At 48.4% G+C, this 19,240-nt stretch overlaps 1 protein-coding gene across 1 annotated transcript in view; it reads right to left on the reverse strand.

Moving 5' to 3' along the window:
• The window catches only part of RYR1 (ryanodine receptor 1), a 120,474-nt gene that overhangs the window by 73,289 nt on the left and 27,945 nt on the right, over positions 1–19,240 (reverse strand). Inside the window, exons 27-37 of the mRNA XM_037030815.1 lie at positions 18,988–19,196; positions 14,693–15,087; positions 13,409–13,541; positions 12,396–12,556; positions 11,773–11,938; positions 5,736–5,822; positions 5,363–5,589; positions 3,600–4,212; positions 1,917–2,186; positions 1,379–1,579; positions 911–1,022 (exon numbers count right to left, since the gene is read on the reverse strand). Coding sequence (XP_036886710.1) covers positions 911–1,022; positions 1,379–1,579; positions 1,917–2,186; positions 3,600–4,212; positions 5,363–5,589; positions 5,736–5,822; positions 11,773–11,938; positions 12,396–12,556; positions 13,409–13,541; positions 14,693–15,087; positions 18,988–19,196 — 2,574 coding nt within the window. The remainder of the gene's footprint in view (positions 1–910; positions 1,023–1,378; positions 1,580–1,916; positions 2,187–3,599; positions 4,213–5,362; positions 5,590–5,735; positions 5,823–11,772; positions 11,939–12,395; positions 12,557–13,408; positions 13,542–14,692; positions 15,088–18,987; positions 19,197–19,240) is intronic.

A 19,240-nucleotide genomic window follows, 5' to 3' on the forward strand; every position in this document is an offset into this window, starting at 1 on the left:
CCCCAGCCTGCGAATGAAAAGGTGGCTGGTTCCATTCCCTGTCAGGGCAAATGCCTGGGTTGCAGACCATGCCCCCAATTGAGGGGGAGGTGGGCATGTGACAGCAAATGACTGGTGTTTCTCTCCCTCTCTTTCTTCCTCCATTCCCCTCTCTCTGAAAGTAAATAAATAAAATCTTTAAAAATCACAGGGAGGTAATGACCATATATTTGATCTGGTAGGAGAATCAGTGAACTTGAATGCAGGACAATAGGGATTATATAGTCTGAAAAACAGAAAAATAAGGGAGAAAAACTAGCAGAGTCTCAGAGACCTGTAGGACACCATGCAGCATACCTACAATAAGAATCCCAAAAGAAGAGAAGAGAAAAGGGCAGAAAAAATATTTGGAGAAGTGTGACCAAAAATCCCAAATTTGATGAAAAACATTAATCTGCATATCCAAGAAATTAAACTTCAAGTAGAACAAATTCAAATAGCTCTATACCTAGATGCATCATATTCAAATTGTTTAAAGGCAAAGGCAAAGAGAAAATTTTGAAAGCCAGCCAGAGAAAAAACAACACATCATAGGGGAATCTCGGTAAGATTGTCAGCTGACTTCTTATCGACAACAATGGCAGTCATCCACCCATCCCTCCAGCCAGCCATTTCTCCACTCTCATTCCTCTGCCTATAGCCATCCATCCATATACACACCCACCCAATACCCATTTATAGCATTTCATTCATCACCTATCTGTTCCCAAAAACATCTGTTTATTCACTCATTTATTCAACCAACCAACCAACCAAGCAACAGTTACACAGCACCAATCCTACAGATGTTTAAAATCAGGAAATGTTAGGGGAAACTCAGGAGAGGTCTCAAGAGGAAGTTTGGAGGAGGGTCCTCTGAGCCCTTCCTTACCACAGTGTGCCAGCAGGTCTTCATGAAATTCAAGCAAATTCAGGCGAATCTCTTCAGGGAGAGGACAACCTTCCTCTTCTTCACCATCTTTGAAGTGCACTAGCATATTGATCTAGGAGAAGGTCAAAGGTTGGAATGAGGGTCAGAGACCCCAGAGCAGGAACACGGCGGTAAAGGATCAAAGATCCAATTGTGAGTCCCTGTCTAAGGTTCATGAGCCAAAGTGTGAGTTAATGAAGACTATCTGGGAGACTAGAGGTTTGAAAGGGGTCAGGGTCACTCTGGATGACTCAGAGGTCAAGTTAATTCAGAGATAGGTAGGTGAGTAAGAGATAAGCATAACTATTTCAATAGTGTCAGAGATCAAGCACAGGTTTAGAGGTCAAGTACCGTTAGTGATCAGAGTGGAGGAGGGGCTGAGCTTGGGGTTTAGACAGTAAGGCCAATCAGGGTCAGGGGTCAGAGGACCTGCTCCTGGGGCGGGGAGCGGAACTCTCGAGTACGTCGGGCAGTCTCAGCTGCAGACATGGTGAAGGCTTTCATGAGGAGGCTGTAGCGGTCCCGCTGGTTCGCCTGGAGCTTGTCCACATAGCGCTCTGCAAAGGCCACCAAGGACTCCACACGGTGCTGCAGCTCTTGGTCACAGAAATACTCCAGTAGGTGGCACATCTGTGGGAGAACAACCACGCAACAGGAGGGATGGTGGTAAGACCATCGAGACCTCCTCAAAACTTTTCTTGCTTTCTCCCCCTTCTCAGCAGCTCTGACCTTGTCCAGATGCCATCATCTCCTGCCTGGATCCTTAGGCCAGACTTCTTCATGGTCTCATTTCCCCAACGCATTTCCCATGTGGAAACCAGACAGATCCTGCCAAGCCAGCAGCACTCCACTCCTTTATGCACTCCCATAGCTCCCACTGCCTCAGAACAAATCCTGACTCATGCCTCATCACTGTGTCTCCCACCCCAGATGAATAGAGGTTCAGAAGTGAGAAGAACCAGCCCACCTGTAATTTCACAGATTCCGGCAGCTTCATCTGGAGAAGCCCCTCCTCCAAATCTTCTTCTTTTTCCCCTTCTGCTGTCTCCTCTTCCTCTTTTTCCTCATCTTCCTTCTCCAGTGCCTCTTCCTCCTCGTCTTCCTCCTTCTCTTCCTCATCTTCTTCTTCATCTTCCTCTTTCTCCTCCTCATCTTCCTCTTCTTCCTCAGTGAATACCTCAGGCTCAATCATCTTCAATATCTGTTTCACATCCTCATCTCGAAAGACGCCCATCACCTACAGGACAAATCCTGGGTCTTTCACTGTGGCCTGCAGAGCCTCCGTAATCAAGTCCCAGCATTACTTCCCGGACCCACTTTTCCTGAACATGGCAGACTCATTCCTGCATTTGGCTGTGTGGTTCCTCCTACAAGCAGGAGTGGAATTCCTTTGCCCCGACATTCATCCTCCTTAAGAATCCCCCAGATCCATATCCCAGGTCCTACCCACATGGTCCAGACCATGACAGCAAAACATGAGCATCTCCCTCTTCATAAGTAAGTGTCTAGTCTCCCAAGCTTGAGCACATGTGCCTCTGGAACAGGACACACCCTGTACCTGATGGAGGCCATTATAGCTTCCAGCATATGCCCCTTCTCAATCAACATAATGGAGATGCTAACAGACGGAAGAAGAGCGAATAGATAAAAGGGAAGAAGACTTGAAAAAGAGAAACATGGATGAATGGGGGGAGAACTGGGTGGCTGAATTAATAGATGGAATAGTAAGGGCTTCCAGAGGAGAAAAATGGATGAGTGGATGAGGAATGGAGAGGCGAAGGTGGAGGAAGAGATGGTGAGTGGATGGATGACTGAGGACAAATGATGTATAGATACGTGGGCAAGTGAACGGATGGTTTGATAGATACATAAGCAAGTAAATGAGTGGAAGGGTAAATAGACAAGTGGGTAGATAGTCATGCAGTGGAGTGGGATGGATGGATAAATTTGTGGGTGAAAAATTGGATGGATTTGTAGGTAGGTATATGGGTGGATCATTAGATGGTTAAGCGAATGAAATAGAGGATGAATAGAAGATGGAGACTGGGTGGATGGGTGAGTGGATGAATGGGTGGAGGTGGTTGGATGGATTTGTAGGTAGGTGGACGGGTGGAAAATACACATGGGTAGAGAAATGTATGGACGGATGAACAGGTAGGTGGGAGATGAAGAGTGGATGGTGACTGGATGTACATATGGATGTATGGGTGCACACGTGGAAATAGAATGATAACTGAATGTATGAAAGGAAAGATTGATTAATAAATAAATGGGTAGGAAGACAGATGAATAGATGGAATGGTGGATGAACTGATGTATGAGTGACTGAAAGTCTGAATGGAAAACTAGATTGAAAGCTGTATGAATATGTGGTTGGAGAATGGAAGAATAAATACATGGCTGGGTGGATGATGGTTCGTTGGATGGCTGAATGAAAAGAAGAGATTAATTCATATATGAATTAGATGCACGAATGGAAGGAAAAGTTAATGAAGGGCGAGTAGAAGAGGGAGGGGTAAATTGAAAGGTGGAGGATGTACGCATGGAGAGATGAATGGGTGGTTGGATTCACAAATGGAAGGGTAGTTGATGTACAGATTATTTGGACTGTGGAAGAGGGGGACAGAAGAAAGCAGGAGGAAGCCATTACCAGCAGGGTGGACACGAGCTTGAGCACAGGGACAAACTGGAACTCCACCGAACCACCGACGGGGTCCCGGGCGTGCTGCCCGCCATCTCGCACTGCCTCCCCCAGCATCCTCAGCGCTTTGTCCCGTAGCGCCTCCAGAGGGATGCTGGGGCTGAGGCGGGCTGGGGCTTCTGCCATCCCAGTACTGGGCAGGGCGGCCACGAAACAGGGGGGTGAGAAATGGTGTGGAGGTCGCAGCGAAGTGGTGATGCCAACGCCAGGCAGGCCATGGCGGCGGGGACCATTCTCCTTGCTTTTTCCAGCTGGGAAGAGGGTGATGGTACGGGTCTCGGACGTGAGGGGCACGATGTACTCAGAGAGCATGGAGCGGCGGCTGCGGCAGGCGCTTTCCAGGTGGATGCTGATGAGCAGATCGTAGTAGCCAGCACGCAGGGGTCCGGGGAGGTGCGCATCCTCCAGAGCGTGCAGCAGCTGCGCCTGGTCCATGTGACTGCACAGAGCATGCGCCACGCGGTTGTTGCCCAAGGCGCACACGGCGCGGTAGAGGCGAAGGGTGTGAGAGTGGAAGCGCTGCAGTTCCAGGCGCTCGGACAGCTCCAGGATGTCCATGCACCTGTGGCGGAGAAGAGCCACGGACAGGGACAGAGCAGGAAGAAGAGATGGGAGACAGAGACAGGGATCAGAGAGGCGGAGAGGTGCGTAGGTGAGTTTTGGTGACCCCAGGAGAGAATCCCAGTGATGCACTGGGTCAAGGATCTGTGCGTTTTATGCAGCCAGTTTGAGCCAGTCTTAATGATTCTGGAAGTCCCTACACGTTGGAGGGCCCACTGGGAGTGTCTGGCACTCTGAGGTTATCTGTGACTCCATGGAGAAGGTCTGGCGACCCTGAATGTATCTGGGATCCTGGGCTAGGCCCGAACCCCTGCCTCTGGTAGGTCTGAGTACCCAGGACATTGCCGCCTGTTTTGGATTTTGTTTTGTTTTCAGAACCTAAACAGGACCTAGCACATAGTAAGTGTTCAATAAATATTTGTTGACTGAATAAATGGATGTGTCTGGCCCCCCAGGATGGGTGCAAGCCCACTGAGCTATACATGAGCATTACTAGAATGTTTGTTCACAAGGGCTGAGTGTCTCGAGCCTAGAGCACCACCAGTCACATAGGAGGAGCTCAGAGTTATTTGTCAAATGAATGAATAAAGGAAAGAGGATGTATGTTGGCAGCCTTGTGGGGTGAATCCGGGACTCCTGGCCCTGGTCAGAGTCCTGAAGAGCACTCCTGCCATTCATGTGAGCACAACGTCCTCCCAGATGTGTCTGGGTCCCCTGGAATGCGTTGGAAGAGCCCCATGGGATACATCTGAAGTCCTCCCGGGTGTGACACCTTGGGTGTGATCCATGCCACTCTAAGCAATGCCCAGACCCTCCAAACTGTACCTGAGGCCCCTGGGGTGTTGTGTGGGCTCTTTGATGAGGGTCTGGGATCCCTCAGATGAGACTGGAGTCCCATAAGGTGGGTCTGTGGTCCACTGAAAAGGGCCCAGGATCCCCTGAGGTGGGTCTGGAGTTCCCTGAGATGGGTGGATCTAAGGCCCCTCGGGGTGTTATCTGGGGACAGCAAGGTAGGTCTGGGGCCTTCTGGAGCATTGGCTGAGTCCAAGGGTAGTGGTGGGGGTCACTGAGTTACACCCACACCCAGGAGGTTTGCCTGCAATACCCCCACATCCCCCTCTCCCCCATGGTGCAGATGGGCTGGCCCTGACCGGTTCTCCTCAGGGATGTGCAGAGCCATCATGGTCAGCGGCTCCTGGCACTGCACGGCCCAGCCCAGTCGCTCGCCAGCGCGGTGCGTCTCCACCTGCAGGAAGTGGTTGGGCATGCGGCTCCACGAGATAGGCATCAGCATCTGCACCTCGAGCCGTGGTGGGCACTGCGGGGCCGGGTTCCTGCGCTCGCTCAGGAACATGGCAGCAGACAGCGGCATGATGTTCTGGGGGCGTGGTGCACAGGTCAGGACTCCCAGCCCTCTGTCCTGCCACTGGCTTCCAGGGAAACCCCTGCATTGCCCCCTCCCTACTCCTCCAGCCTGACCTCCCACACCTCCCACCCTGGCCTGTCCCGTCACTGCACTCTGACCTTCTGCTTCCCCAGCTCAAACTGGATGACGTTCTGGTGGGTGGGCAGGACAAAGACAGCAGGAAAGAGCTTTGTGTTGGGTTCCACCTGGCAAAGAAGAGCGGAGCAGGGTGAGGAAAAGGGCACTGTAGGCTCCACAATGGCCCTGAAGCTGCCTTTGGGCTGCACTGCCTCTGACCCAGCCTGGACAACATCCTTCAGCCTCACCAGGATAACCTGTCATCTGGGTCATCCTGTCCCTGACCATGATTGCCATTTCCGTTTCTCTCCCAGGGATATTCACTCTGCAAAATCCAGCATCCTCGCCTGCCCCTTTCCCCAGCCCTCCTGGTCTTCACAGTAGAACCACCCCAAACACCACCATCAGGCAAACAATCTTGCCAAAACCAAATCTGAATCTAATTGCACCTCTGCACCCATCTCCCAGCTGACAGGAAATACAGGGGACAGAGGTAAATGCTCCAATGATGCCGCAGGGATGCGTCAGCCAGATCCCAACATGGGGGGTGGGGGGCTGGGCCCAAGCTGTCCCCCATGGCAGCGAGCACAAAGAAGCCCCTGGGCTTTGTTAAAACGCACCTTCTGATCAGTGGGTTCTGGGAGAGGCCTGAGATTCTTCATTGTTCTTTCACATTTTTTCCCTATTACCGTTGACATATAATAGTATACTATTCTCAGGCGTACAACATAGTGATATACCTTACAACATGGCCTGGCACCCACCTGACAGCACACACAATTACCCCAATATTTGGACTGTGTTCCCTCTCCTGTACATTACATCCCTGTGACTGCTTTTACAAATGGCAATTTGTCCTTCTTAATCCCTTCACCCTTTTCATTCATCCTCCAGCGCCCCCTCCCATCTGGCACCGATCAATTTTCTCTCTGTATCTATGAGTTTGTTTCTGTTTTGTTTGTTCATTTATTTTGGTTTTTAGATTCCATATATAAGTGAAGTCCTATGGTACTTGTCTTTCTCTGTAGCATAATACCCTACAGCTCCATCCATGTTGTCGCAAATGGTAAGATTACATTCTTTTTATGGCTGAGTAATACACCATTGCACATATATAACACATCTTAATCCACTTGTCTATTGGTAGACACTGAGGTTGGCTATTGTAAATAATGCTGCAGTGAACATAGGGGTCCATGTGTTTTTTCAAGTTAGTGTTTTGTATCTCTTTAGATAAATACCCAAAAGTAGGATGGCTGGGTTATATGGCAGTTCTATCTTTAATTTTTTTGAGGGACATCCATATTGTTTTCCACAGTGGCTGCACCCGTCTGCATTCCCACCAACAGTGCATGAGACTTCCCTTCGCTCCACATCCTTGCCAACACTGGTTGACTGTGTTGATGTAGTCATTCTGACAGGTATGAGATCATATCTCGCTGTGGTTTGAATTTGCATTTCCCTGATGATTAGTGACCTTGAACATCTTTCTGTAGAGATTCTGTATTTCTAACAAACTCTCAGGTGATGCAAACCCTGCTGGTCCAGAGACCACACTTTATGGAGCAAAGCTCTCTACAGGACAGATGGCCTGGTTTCTTCAACAAATACAATTCAAAGAAGAGAGGGAGAGAGGGAAAGAAGGAGGGAGGGAGGGAGACAGAGAGAGAGAGAGAGAGAGAGGGAGAGGAAATCTACATATAAAAGAAACTCAAGGGACATAGCAACCAATTAAAACATATGACCTTATTTAAATTTCAATTCAAATAAACAAATGGTTAACAAAAAAACTATGTCTTTGAGACAACCAGAGGAATTTGAACATGGACCAGAGATATTTGATGACATTTAGGAATTATTAGAATGTTTTAAAAGGTGATGCTATTGTCTTTACCTTTTAGAGATATACCCTAAAAAGAGAGGAAACCAGATGATGTCTGGGATCTCTTTCAAAGTCACCCAGTGGGTGTGGCAGTGAAAGTGGGTGTGGGAGGTAGGGGTGAAGAAAGACTGGTGGTGAATGGGTAATAGCTGAAGCTGTGTAATGGGGACATGGAAGTTTATTATGCTATTCTAATTCTGTATATTTTTGCAGTTCTCTATTTAAAATGAAGTTTTGTGACTTCTGGCCAAGATGTAGGCATAGGTAGACACACTGTCCCTCCTTGCACAACCAAAAGAAGGACAACAACAATTAAAAAACGAAAAACAGCCAGTACCGATGGGAAATTGAACTGTATGGAAGTCTAACAACCAAGGAGTTAAAGAAGACACATTCATCCAGACTGGTAGGAGGGGGTGGAGTCAGGCAACCAGGATGGAGAGGTCTCATAGCAAAGCGGTGGCTGGCGGACTCCAGGTACACAGGGTGGCAGCTGGCAGACCTAGCGAGGTGCCACATTATGGAGCACAGTGTGGTGCACAAGGTGGCGGGCGGTCCCACATTCCCACGCAGATAAACCAGGCGAAACTGGGGAGCAAGACAGACTGAGCAACCCAGGGTTCCAGTACAGGGAAATCTAGCCTCAAAACACTGATTGAAAACACCTGTGGGGGTTGAGGTGCCAGGAGAAACTCCAGGCCTCACAGGAGAGTTTGTTGGAAACCCACTGGGTCCTAGAATGTATACAGACCCACCCACATGGGAATCAGCACCAGAAGGACCCAATTTGCTTGTGAGAAACAGGGGAAGTGACTGAAATCCGTCAGAGAGCAGAGCAAGTGCCATTGTTCCCTCTCTGACCCCTGCCCCACATACAGTGTCACAGCCCAGCAACTGGGTTGCCCTGCCCTGGTGGACACCTAAGACTCTGCCCCTTACTACATAACAGGTGAGTCAAGACAAAAAAAAATGGCCCAAATGAAAGAATGGATCAAAGCTCCAGGAAAAATACAACTAAGCGATGAAGAGATAGCCAACCTATCAGATGCACAGTTCAAAACAGTGGTAATCAGGATGCTCACAGAATTGGTTGACTTTGGTTGCAAACTAGATGAAAAAATGAAGGCCACACTAAGTGAGATAAAGGAAAATGTACAGGGAACTAATAGTAATGGGGAGAAAACTGGGACTCAGATCAATGGAGTAGACCAGAAGGAAGAAAGAAACATCCAATCAGAAAAAATGCAGAAAAAAGAATTTTAAAAAATGAGGAGAGGCTTAGGAACTTCCAGGACACCTTTAAATGTTCCAACATCCAAATTATAGGGGTACAGAAGGGGAAGAGGAAGAACAACGAGTGGAAAAGTTATCTGAACAAATAATAAAGGAGAACTTCCCCAATCTGGCAAAGGAAATAGACTTCCGGGAGGTCCAGGAAGCTCAGAGAATCCCAAAGAAGTTGGACCCAAGGAGGAACACACCAAGGCACATAATGATTACATTACCCAAGATGATAGATAAGGAGAGAATCTTAAGAGCAGCAAGAGAAAAGGAGACAGTTACCTACAAAGAAGTTCCCATCAGACCGTCAGCTAATTTCTCAAAAGAGACCTTACAGCCAAGAAAGGGCTGGAAATAAGTATTACAACTCATGAAAGGCAACTCAAAACCTACATCCAAGATTGTTCTATCCAGCAAAACTTTCCTTTAGAATGGAAGGGCAGATAAAGTACTTCTCAGATAAGGCCAAGTTCAAGGAGTTCATCATCACTAAGCCCTTATTATATGAAACGTTAAAGGGACTCACCTAAGAAAAAGAAAACAAAAAACATGTACAGTAAAATGACAGCAAACTCACAATTATTAACAACTACACCTATAATAAAAATAAAAACAAACTAAGCAAACTACTAGAACAGGGACAGAACCACAGAAATGGAGATCACATGGAGGGTTATGNTGCCAGGAGAAACTCCAAGCCTCACAGGAGAGTTTGTTGGAAACCCACTGGGTCCTAGAATGTACACAGACCCACCCACATGGGAATCAGCACCAGAATGACCCAATTTGCTTGTGAGAAACAGGGGAAGTGACTGAAATCCGTCAGAGAGCAGAGCAAGTGCCATTGTTCCCTCTCTGACCCCTGCCCCACATACAGTGTCACAGCCCAGCATCTGGGTTGCCCTGCCCTGGTGAACACCTAAGGCTCTGCCCCTCATACATAACAGGTGAGTAAAGACAAAAAGAGCCCTGGCTGGTGTAGCTCAGTGGATTGAGCTCGGGCTGTGAACCAAAGGGTCACTGGTTCGATTCCCAGTCAGGGCACATGCCTGGGTTGCAGGCCAGCTCCCCAGTGTGGGCCATGTGAGAGGCAACCACACATTGATGTTTCTCTCCCCTCTCTCTAAATAAATAAATAAAATCTTTAATAAAAAAAAGACAAAAAGAAAATGGCCCAAACGAAAGAACAGATCAAAGCTCCAGAAAAAATACAACTAAGCGATGAAGAGATAGCCAACCTATCAGATGCACAGTTCAAAACAGTGGTAATCAGAATGCTCACAGAATTGGTTGAATTTGGTTGCAAATTAGATGTAAAAATGAAGGCCACACTAAGTGAGATAAAGGAAAATGTACAGGGAACTAATAGTAATGGGGAGAAAACTGGGACTTAGATCAATGGAGTAGACCAGAAGGAAGAAAGAAACATCCAATCAGAAAAAAATGCAGAAACAAGAATTTTAAAAAATGAGGAGAGGCTTAGGAACTTCCAGGACACCTTTAAACGTTCCAACATCCGAATTATAGGGGTACAGAAGGGGAAGAGGAAGAACAACGAGTGGAAAAGTTATCTGAACAAATAATAAAGGAGAACTTCCCCAATCTGGCAAAGGAAATAGACTTCCAGGAAGTCCAGGAAGCTCAGAGAATCCCAAAGAAGGTGGACCCAAGGAGGAACACACCAAGGCACATAATGATTACATTACCCAAGATGAAAGATAAGGAGAGAATCTTAAGAGCAGCAAGAGAAAAGGAGACAGTTACCTACAAAGAAGTTCCCATCAGACTGTCAGCTGATTTCTCAAAAGAGACCTTACAGCCAAGAAGGGGCTGGAAATAAGTATTACAACTCATGAAAGGCAACTCAAAACCTACATCCAAGATTGTTCTATCCAGCAAAACTTTCATTTAGAATGGAAGGGCAGATAAAGTACTTCTCAGATAAGGTCAAGTTCAAGGAGTTCATCATCACTAAGCCCTTATTATATGAGACGTTAAAGGGACTCACCTAAGAAAAAGAAAACAAAAAACATGTACAGTAAAATGACAGCAAACTCACAATTATTAACAACTACACCTATAATAAAAATAAAAACAAACTAAGCAAACTACTAGAACAGAGACAGAACCACAGAAATGGAGATCACATGGAGGGTTATGAACAGGGGAGTGGGAAGGGGAAAGAAGGGAAAAAGGTACAGAGAATAAGTAGCATAGACGGTAGGTAGAAAATAGACAGGGGGAGGGTAAGAATAGTATGGGAAATGTAGAAGCTAAAGAACTTGTGACACGTGGACATGAACTAAAGGAGAGAAATGTTGGTGGGGGAGGGGTGTGCAGGGTGGAGAGGAGTGAAGGAGGGGAATGGGACAACTGTAATAGCATAATCAATAAAATATATTTAAAAATAAAATTAAATTAAGTTTTGTAAAATCCAACTTAGATGGATTGGTGGATGGATAGGGGAATAAATATGTAATAAAGCCACTATAGTAACACATGGATGGTAGATTTTCGGTAGTAGTATATGGGTGTTCACTGTACAATTTCTTCAATTTTGCTGTATACTCAACATTTTTCATGATAAAATATTGAAAAGGAAAAGCCCATCTTAGAATTCTGGCCCACCTGATTAATGAAAAGGTGGTGACTGGTGGCACCCAACCTAAGAGAGAACGTGGACCTCTTTCTAAGCTCAAGAATAGGCTCTGTCTCCTTGTTTCTGGGCCTCGTTTCAATGAGTGGTGCAATCAGGCGGTGTCCCAGGAGCCTCCCAGCTCGGGCCTGTGTTGAGGACTAGGTACTGTTTTTGCCCCGTCTTTCTAAGGTCTGGCCTCCGGGCGTCTCTTGGAGGGTTGCCCCAGGATGCTGGGACATAAAGATGCTATGGCTAAGTTGTAGAGATCTGAACTCACCTGGAAAAAGGTGTTGCTCTCTTTGCCATTGGCTGTAAAGGTCATTAGGCCAGTGGCCAAGTCCACTAGACAGCCAATGACAAGGTCCGTGTGGCTGATCCGGCCCTGCTGCCCGGAGCTCACAAAGTCCCCGCCCCACACCATGTAGCAGTTGCTGCACTTGAGGCTGGAGGAGACAATGGGGAGTCAGCCCACGGGGCCTCAGCCAAGGCACGGTGGCCCCTGGACCCTCCCTTCCCCGCACTCCTAGAACACCATGACCTCAGGGCTCACCCCCAAACCACCACCACCTGCAGACCTCAGCGCTGAAGCCCCTCACCCCAACCCCAAGCCCCTTGGAGCTAGAATTCTTAGAAGCTGGTGGGGTGTTCTGGAAGGAGGAGAAGAAAGACGAGCAAGGAGGGAACAACAGAGGTAGTGTAGACAGAGGAGGGTGAGATGAAAAAGGAGTAAACAGAAAAAAAAAAAAGAAATGGAAACAGGAGAGGAGGAGAAAAAAGCAGAGCAGGAGCCACTGGAGGGAAATGAACAGGAAGACGGGAGGAAGAGCAGAAGGGACGCTTCCGAGACGGGTGCCCAGAGCTGACCTCCCCTCTCCCGCTGTCCCTACCCCTCCTTGGCACCTGCTGTGGACGTTGCCTTGTTCATCCCCCATGGTCACTGTCACAGCCCGGACCTTGCTGAGGTCAAAGTTCATGTCGTGCTGATGGTAGTCGGGGGTGACCCAGCCTACCCACACGCAGCTGGGCTCCTGGCCAGCGAAGACCCTCACAGAGTAATAGTACTGGAGAGGCAAAGGGCGGGGGACAGTGGTCAGTCCAGAAGAATGGTGACACCGGGCTTCCCTAGGTCTCTAACCGGGTTTCCCTGGAGTCTCAGTGTCTTCTGGGAGTTTCACAAGAAGCCACTAGATTTGAGACCCACTGGGTCTATGTCCCTCTGTTTTGGTGTCTTACTACGTGTTTCTAAATTCAGGAATCCTTTGGGGCTATTTTGTGATACCTCCACATTTGGGTCTCTCCTCAGGTGACAGCAAAGTTATACATAATTAATGGCTTACAAACTGCTTACTAAGTAGCTCACAAATTAACTCACTTATTCCTTACGATTACCATCCGGTAGGTACAGATTTTATCCCCATTTTACAGATGGGAAAACCGTAGCGCTTCCATAGACAAGAAGGCACAGAGCAGTGATATGGCTTACCCAGGTGGCACCCATGTCACCCGTGATCCTAACATTGGGCTGCTTGTCTCAGAAAATATTCCAGATTTGGGAAATCCCCAAACTATACTGGAGTCCATTTTGGTTTCCAGGAATAGACTGCAATAACTTAAATCTGGATGTACTTAGTGTATATGGGTGAACATGTATTTGGGGTCCCAACTGTATTGGTTTACCTCTTGGATTTGGGGACCCCTAGGAGTTACATAGTGTGCATTATAGCTTCATCGTGTTCCTGGCAATGTTTAGGCCCTGCAGATCTAGGGATTTAAAGAATTCAATCATTGTGCACTGTATTTTGAGGTTGCCAGTACACATCGAGGTGTTCCCAGTTATGGGCAGTCACTGGGAATCTCAACATGACATTCTGAAACCTGAGGGGTTCCCCAAGTTGAAGGTCCCTGGCCCGCACCGTGGTAGTGTTGAGGATGATCTCAGGGTCATCGCGGTCATCGGCAGGCACCACCTCTCGAGGGAGTCGGGGAAGAGAGGGAGTGGCTGGTGGCTGGGTCATCATAGCAGCCTTCTTGGCCTTGAATAAGAACCTGGGAGTGGGGAAGAGGGACTGTGTAAGAACAGCTGTCAAGTCCAGCTCTCCAGGCCCCCAGGCACAACATTCACGCCCTCACATCTGCCCTAACTGTATCCTGTATCTCACACCGAGGGCCTTGCCTCTAGATCAGAGGTCCTCAACTTTTTTGGCACCAGGGACTGGTTTTGTGAATGACAATTTTTCCACGGACCGGGGGTGGGGATGGTTTCGGGATAATTCAAGTGCATTACATTCAAGCTCACTTCCTACTGTGCGGCCTGGTTCCTAACAGGCCCAGACCAGTACCAGTCCTCAGCCCAGAGGGTGGGGACTCCTGCCTTAGAAGGTTAGAATTCCCAACTGTGACGAGCTAATCCATTCTAAAGATGCTGCACTCTGTGCTTGTGGATGTTAGTTGAACCAAATGTACAGGTTGAACCAAATATACCCCTTTGGGGTATACAGTGGTCCTCCTAGGCTAGCAGTTCTCATATGCATTTCTCATGTGGGTGTTAAAGGAATTTGGGAAAGGACAATTCTTCATGTATGGGACTGTGCTGTACACTGAACGCGTGTCGAGTCCCTGGACACCCCAGCAGCAGCACCCCTGAGACTGTGATAACTAAAATCTCCAATTGTTTCCCAACACCCCCAGAAGATACAAAACTACATCCCGTTTGAAAACCGCTGCTGTAGTAGGTGGAAAGCAGATTTCATTTCAATTCAAGTTTAATGCCTTTTGAGGGTGTTCCTTGAAATAGTTTGGGGGTACATCTGAGGCACAGAAGTGACCCTAATTCAGGAGACCGCTGGTGTGCATTGGGACACCTTGGGGTCTGGTCACCTCTGCCAAGGCACTGAGGTCTTCCCTTCACTGTCCACGGAGATGAAGCCCATTGGGTGAAATGCTTGAGGACCGCCAGGTACCGCAAGGATGGTGGAGTTTTCCATAGATATAGTGGGGCACCCCAATTTTACATTCTCAGGGAAATTAGAACTTCCTAGGAAGATAATGGCATCCATTTGAGACACAAGAGGGTCCCTCAGGATTCTGACTCACTGAGCACATGTAGAGACACCTTGAGATGCGACAGGGTTTCCTAAGTTATTGAAGTTGCCCAACTGGAGGACCCAGGCCAGACCCCAAGCCCCACCTTGACTCACCCTCTCTTCTTGTTCTTTTCCGTGGTAGCATCCTTCTCATTTTCTGCCCTGACAGGCTGGGCCTCTGCCCCAGCCTGGGGGGTGCCCCCAGGCGCCCCCTCCTTGGCAGTTCCCTCTTTGCCCCCCTCAGCCTCGCCCCAGCGTCCAGCTGAGCGGCGCAGGTTTTCATAGTCGGTGTCAGGCTCTGCTGCCCGGTCCTCGTCCTCAGTGGGGGGCTGCGGCCCGGGGGGTGCCAGAGGTGTGGCCCCTGCGGTGCAACGGAAGTGCTGGTGGAACTGGACTGGAAGGCTCAGCCGGAGAAAGACCATCTCCACCAGACTGTTCTGGGAGCCCCAGGTGCGGTGGGTCAGGCGCAGGCAGGGGGGCGTGTCCACGGTGCCATCCACACGGGCCACCTGGGTGGGGGCAGGAAACACAGCCTGATGGGCAGGCTGGGCCATTGGTCCTAAACCTGGTTACACACTGAGTCACCATTAGATCTTAGAGCACCTGTGTGGGAATCAGCCAAAGGTGTCCCCTCCTCTGGGTGGACCAACTTTCCATGGGGCACACAGGTTAGCCATGGGTGTGGTCAGTCCTCTGTCAACCTTTGTCTGCACGCCTGGTACGGTGGCAGCACTGGCCAGACCCTGGGACCCTGTGGAGCTTTCAAAACCTACCTGTGCACAGGCCTTACTCAGACCAAGTCATCCACCCACCCATCCACCCATGGGTGCACTTATCCATTTGTCCACCCACCTGTCCACTTGTCCACCCATCCACCCATCCACCCACCCATCTATCCTCCCATCCTACAGATGTTTACTGAGCACCCACTGTGTGTCAGGCCCTGTTCCAGGCACGGGAACACAAGTGGACGGAACAAAGGCCTTACCATCCTAGTCTCTCAGGGAGACCTTGTGGGGAGAGCAGCCCAGAGGATCAGAGTTTTATAAACGCCTTCCCCCCAAAAATCTGTTACATTTGTACGTGAAAACATAACACCCAGAAAAACACACACATCATAGTGCATAGCACGTTGAGTTTTCAGAGTGAACACACCTGTGTGCCCAGCACCCAGAAGGAGAAACAGAGCACATCCAAGCCCCAGAGAGCCACCTCGGTGCCTGTCAAGGACCACGAGGGGTTCTGAGGAGGGAAATGCACTGACCTGGCCTAACTAAGGGACAGAAGCGCCCTGGCTGACATGACTGGGTTGTGGGCCGGGCCCCCAGTGGGGGGCACACGAGAGACAACCACACATTGGTATTCCTCTCCCTCTCTTTCTCCCTCCCTTCCCCTCTGTTTAAAAACAAAATAAATAAAATCTCTTAAAAAATAAGGAACAGCCCTGGCTGGTGTAGCTCAGTGGATTGAGCACGGGCTGCGAGCCAAAGGGTCGCCGGTTCGATTCCCCGTTGGGGCGCATGCCTGGGTTGCGGGCCAGGTCCCTTGGTGGGGGCCACGTGGGAGGCAACCACACATTGATGTTTCTCTCCCTTTCTCCCTCCCTTCCTCGATCTCTCTAAAAATAAATAAATAAAATTTAAAAAAATAAAGGACAGAACTTAGTAGAGGAACACATGGCTGTCCTGTGAGCTCCAAGTACAGACTCTGAAAAGTGTCCACACCCTGGGTGGTGTGGCCCGGTGGGCGGAGCACCGGGCTACAAACCAAAAGGTTGTGGGTTTGATTCCCAGTCAGAGCACATGTAACCAAACTGTTTCACACGTCAATGTTTCTCTCCCTCCCTCCTCTATCTCCAAAAATAAATTTAAAAAATCTTTTTGAAAACGTTTTCTGGTTCAGTTCAAAGGTAAGGAAATACCAATCCTGCAATAAATGTACTGAACTCCACTGCACCGAATGCAGTGTATAGTTTTTGTCTGCAGCCAAAATCTAAAGCCTGTGTCCCAGTCCCACACGGGACTGCACATGGGAGACTTGCTTCTGTTGCAGTATAAACACTCGGTATAATAGGGTTTGAAATAAATTATACTACAGTTCCTACAAGTTGGAAATGGAAATTAAACCCGCAAGTGAAATGTTTGAAATGGTGACACCTGCCTACAGAAAATGTGACTGGGACATCAGATACTTATCATGATGGTTTAAGTACTGACTGATACTCAAGAAAATCTGGTTTTCTTTGTCTTTTGGTTTATTGATTTGATTTAATTTCCATTTTGCTATTTTGCATAATCAAGGCATTGTAATCTTATCATTTAAAAATAATTTACTAAAGAACAAAAAAAGGTTTTTTGAGACTCCACAAACAACTGGAGTGATTCCGTTCCTTTGATGCCCCTCCCAAGTCGGCCCACTCGAGGCCGCGCTGCAGACACGGCCTCTGCACTCCTCGTCGTTAGCCAGAGAATTCACCTCAGAACCGTACGACAGAGTTGCCTGTCCCCAGACTGTGTGCAAGACCTTTTCTCTCTCCCCCTGCTGAATAAATCTCGTTTGGACTTTGCTCCTTGACCACAGTCACTGACGTCTCCCTCCTGTTCACAGTAACAAACACAGTATCACTCTCCTGACTTACCACGTCACAGATTAGCTTCGCCTGTTCTCGGACTTTCTACGAATGGAGCCCCACCGTATGAGTTCTTCTGTGTCTGGCTCTTTCACTCAACACAGGGTGCATGAGATTTGTCCACGTGCTGTGTGTATTCGAGTTTACTCACTCTCACTGCTGCCCTCTCCTGCCCCGCCCACCTCTCTGACTTACCTGTCTCCACTCTCACTTCCTACGTACAAACCCCCTGTCAATAGCATCCTTTCCGAAACTCAAGTCTGAACTGGAAATGTCTCTGCTTAAAACCCTTCCATTTTTATCTGATCTTAAAATGCTTCCCTACATACTACTCACTAATTACAAAGAGAATGACTTTATAGTGTGAAAATTGCAGACTCCCCCTTAACGACACAAAGTTAACGTAATCAGTAATAAGATACAATGACGCCGTGTGCCTCCTGGTCTCCTGCACGACATCACCGCTGAGGGACTCCTGCCCAACACGCAGAACCTGAACCCAACCACAAGGAAACACCCGGCAAACCCAAACCGAGGGACGTTCTGCAAAGCAACTGGCCTGTACGCTTCAAAACCGTCAACGTCGTGAAAGACAAAGGAAGACTCAGAAACATTCTACGTTAAGACTGAAAACATAACTAAATGCAACATGTAATCCTGATTGGATCCCAGGCCAGAAAAATACAAATGGAACATTATTGCCACAATTTGCAAATTTTGAATATGGCTTGTGAATTAGGTGGTAGTATGTATCAATTTCCTGATTTTTAAAACTACACGGCATGCAGTTCTGTAAGAACATGCCTGTTCTGAAGAAATGCATATTGAAAAACATTTAGGGATAAAGAAGCGTGATGTCTCCAACTTACTCAGATGATTCAGAAAGAGGGAGATTGTGTGAGAGGCGATCTGAGAGATGTCATGGATGGGAAAACTGAGGCTCAGAAAGAGACAGTTCCAGCCCTGGCTGGTGTAGCTCAGTGGATTGAGCACGGGCCTGTGAACCGGACAATCACAGTTCGATTCCCAGTCAGGGCACATTCCTGGGTTGCAGGCCAGTTCCCGGTAGGGGCCAGTTCCCAGCCGGGGATGCACAAGAAGCAACCATACATTGATGTTTCTCTTCCTCTCTCCTTCCCTTCCCCTCTAAAGATAAATGAATAAAATATTTAAAATAAATAAATAAATAAAAGAGGCAGTTCCAGGCCCAAGGCCAGCGGCCAGCTCCAGGTGAGTCTGATTCTAAAGCTGAACCTCAGTCACACAGAGTTCAAGTTCTTCCCAGTTTGAGAAAAGGACTATCACCTTGGTCTATGGGGGTATTTATAAGTAAGCTTCTGACCCTGAGCTCAACACTGGAGTCTGAAAATTAGGCTACGCAGAGTGATAAAAAGCTACTAAAAACAAATAAAGGAACAAAAACACAGATAACAGTAAGAAAGATGCCAAAAATGCACTCAAGGATTCATATTTCTTTAAACCTTGTTCTACGATCAGATAGTTAAAAGGACTGGAAATTCCCATGGGGGCCACTTAATCCATCTTCTTTTTCCTGTCTTCCTCCATTGCATAGGCGAGCTGCCTAGAGCTTGAACGGTTGGGGTTTGCAAGGCTGCACCCTACCTACAAGGCAGCCCTGGGGAGCTCATTACCCTGCCACTCCCCTTTATACAAGGTTGTGGGCTAACACGAGAGCAGAAGAGAACCTCGGGGGAGACAACTGTGGGGAGAGTGAGGTCTGGAGGCAGATCAGAGGGTACTGAGTGGTATCAGTCCTCACCTCGTAGTGAGGGTGGTCCAGGGGCACCGCCTCAAACTGGGGAAGGCTTTTGCTGAACCAGGTGGTGACCGGGCGCTGCATGTTGATGGCAAATGGCTCGAAGCCTTCCTGGAGACCGCAGATGGCAAAGAACCGCAGGGAGCTCACGTCCTGGCCCAGGTTCAGGTGACCCACCTGGCCAGGTCCCAGGCTGCAGACGGGCACGAAGCCTGGGGAGAGGGTACAGGTGGGCAGGGGTGAGACAGGTGGGTAG

The sequence above is a fragment of the Sturnira hondurensis genome, unplaced genomic scaffold (genome assembly GCF_014824575.4).
Source record: "Sturnira hondurensis isolate 20B ecotype Veracruz unplaced genomic scaffold, ASM1482457v3 Scaffold0020884, whole genome shotgun sequence".
NCBI lineage: Eukaryota > Metazoa > Chordata > Mammalia > Chiroptera > Phyllostomidae > Sturnira > Sturnira hondurensis.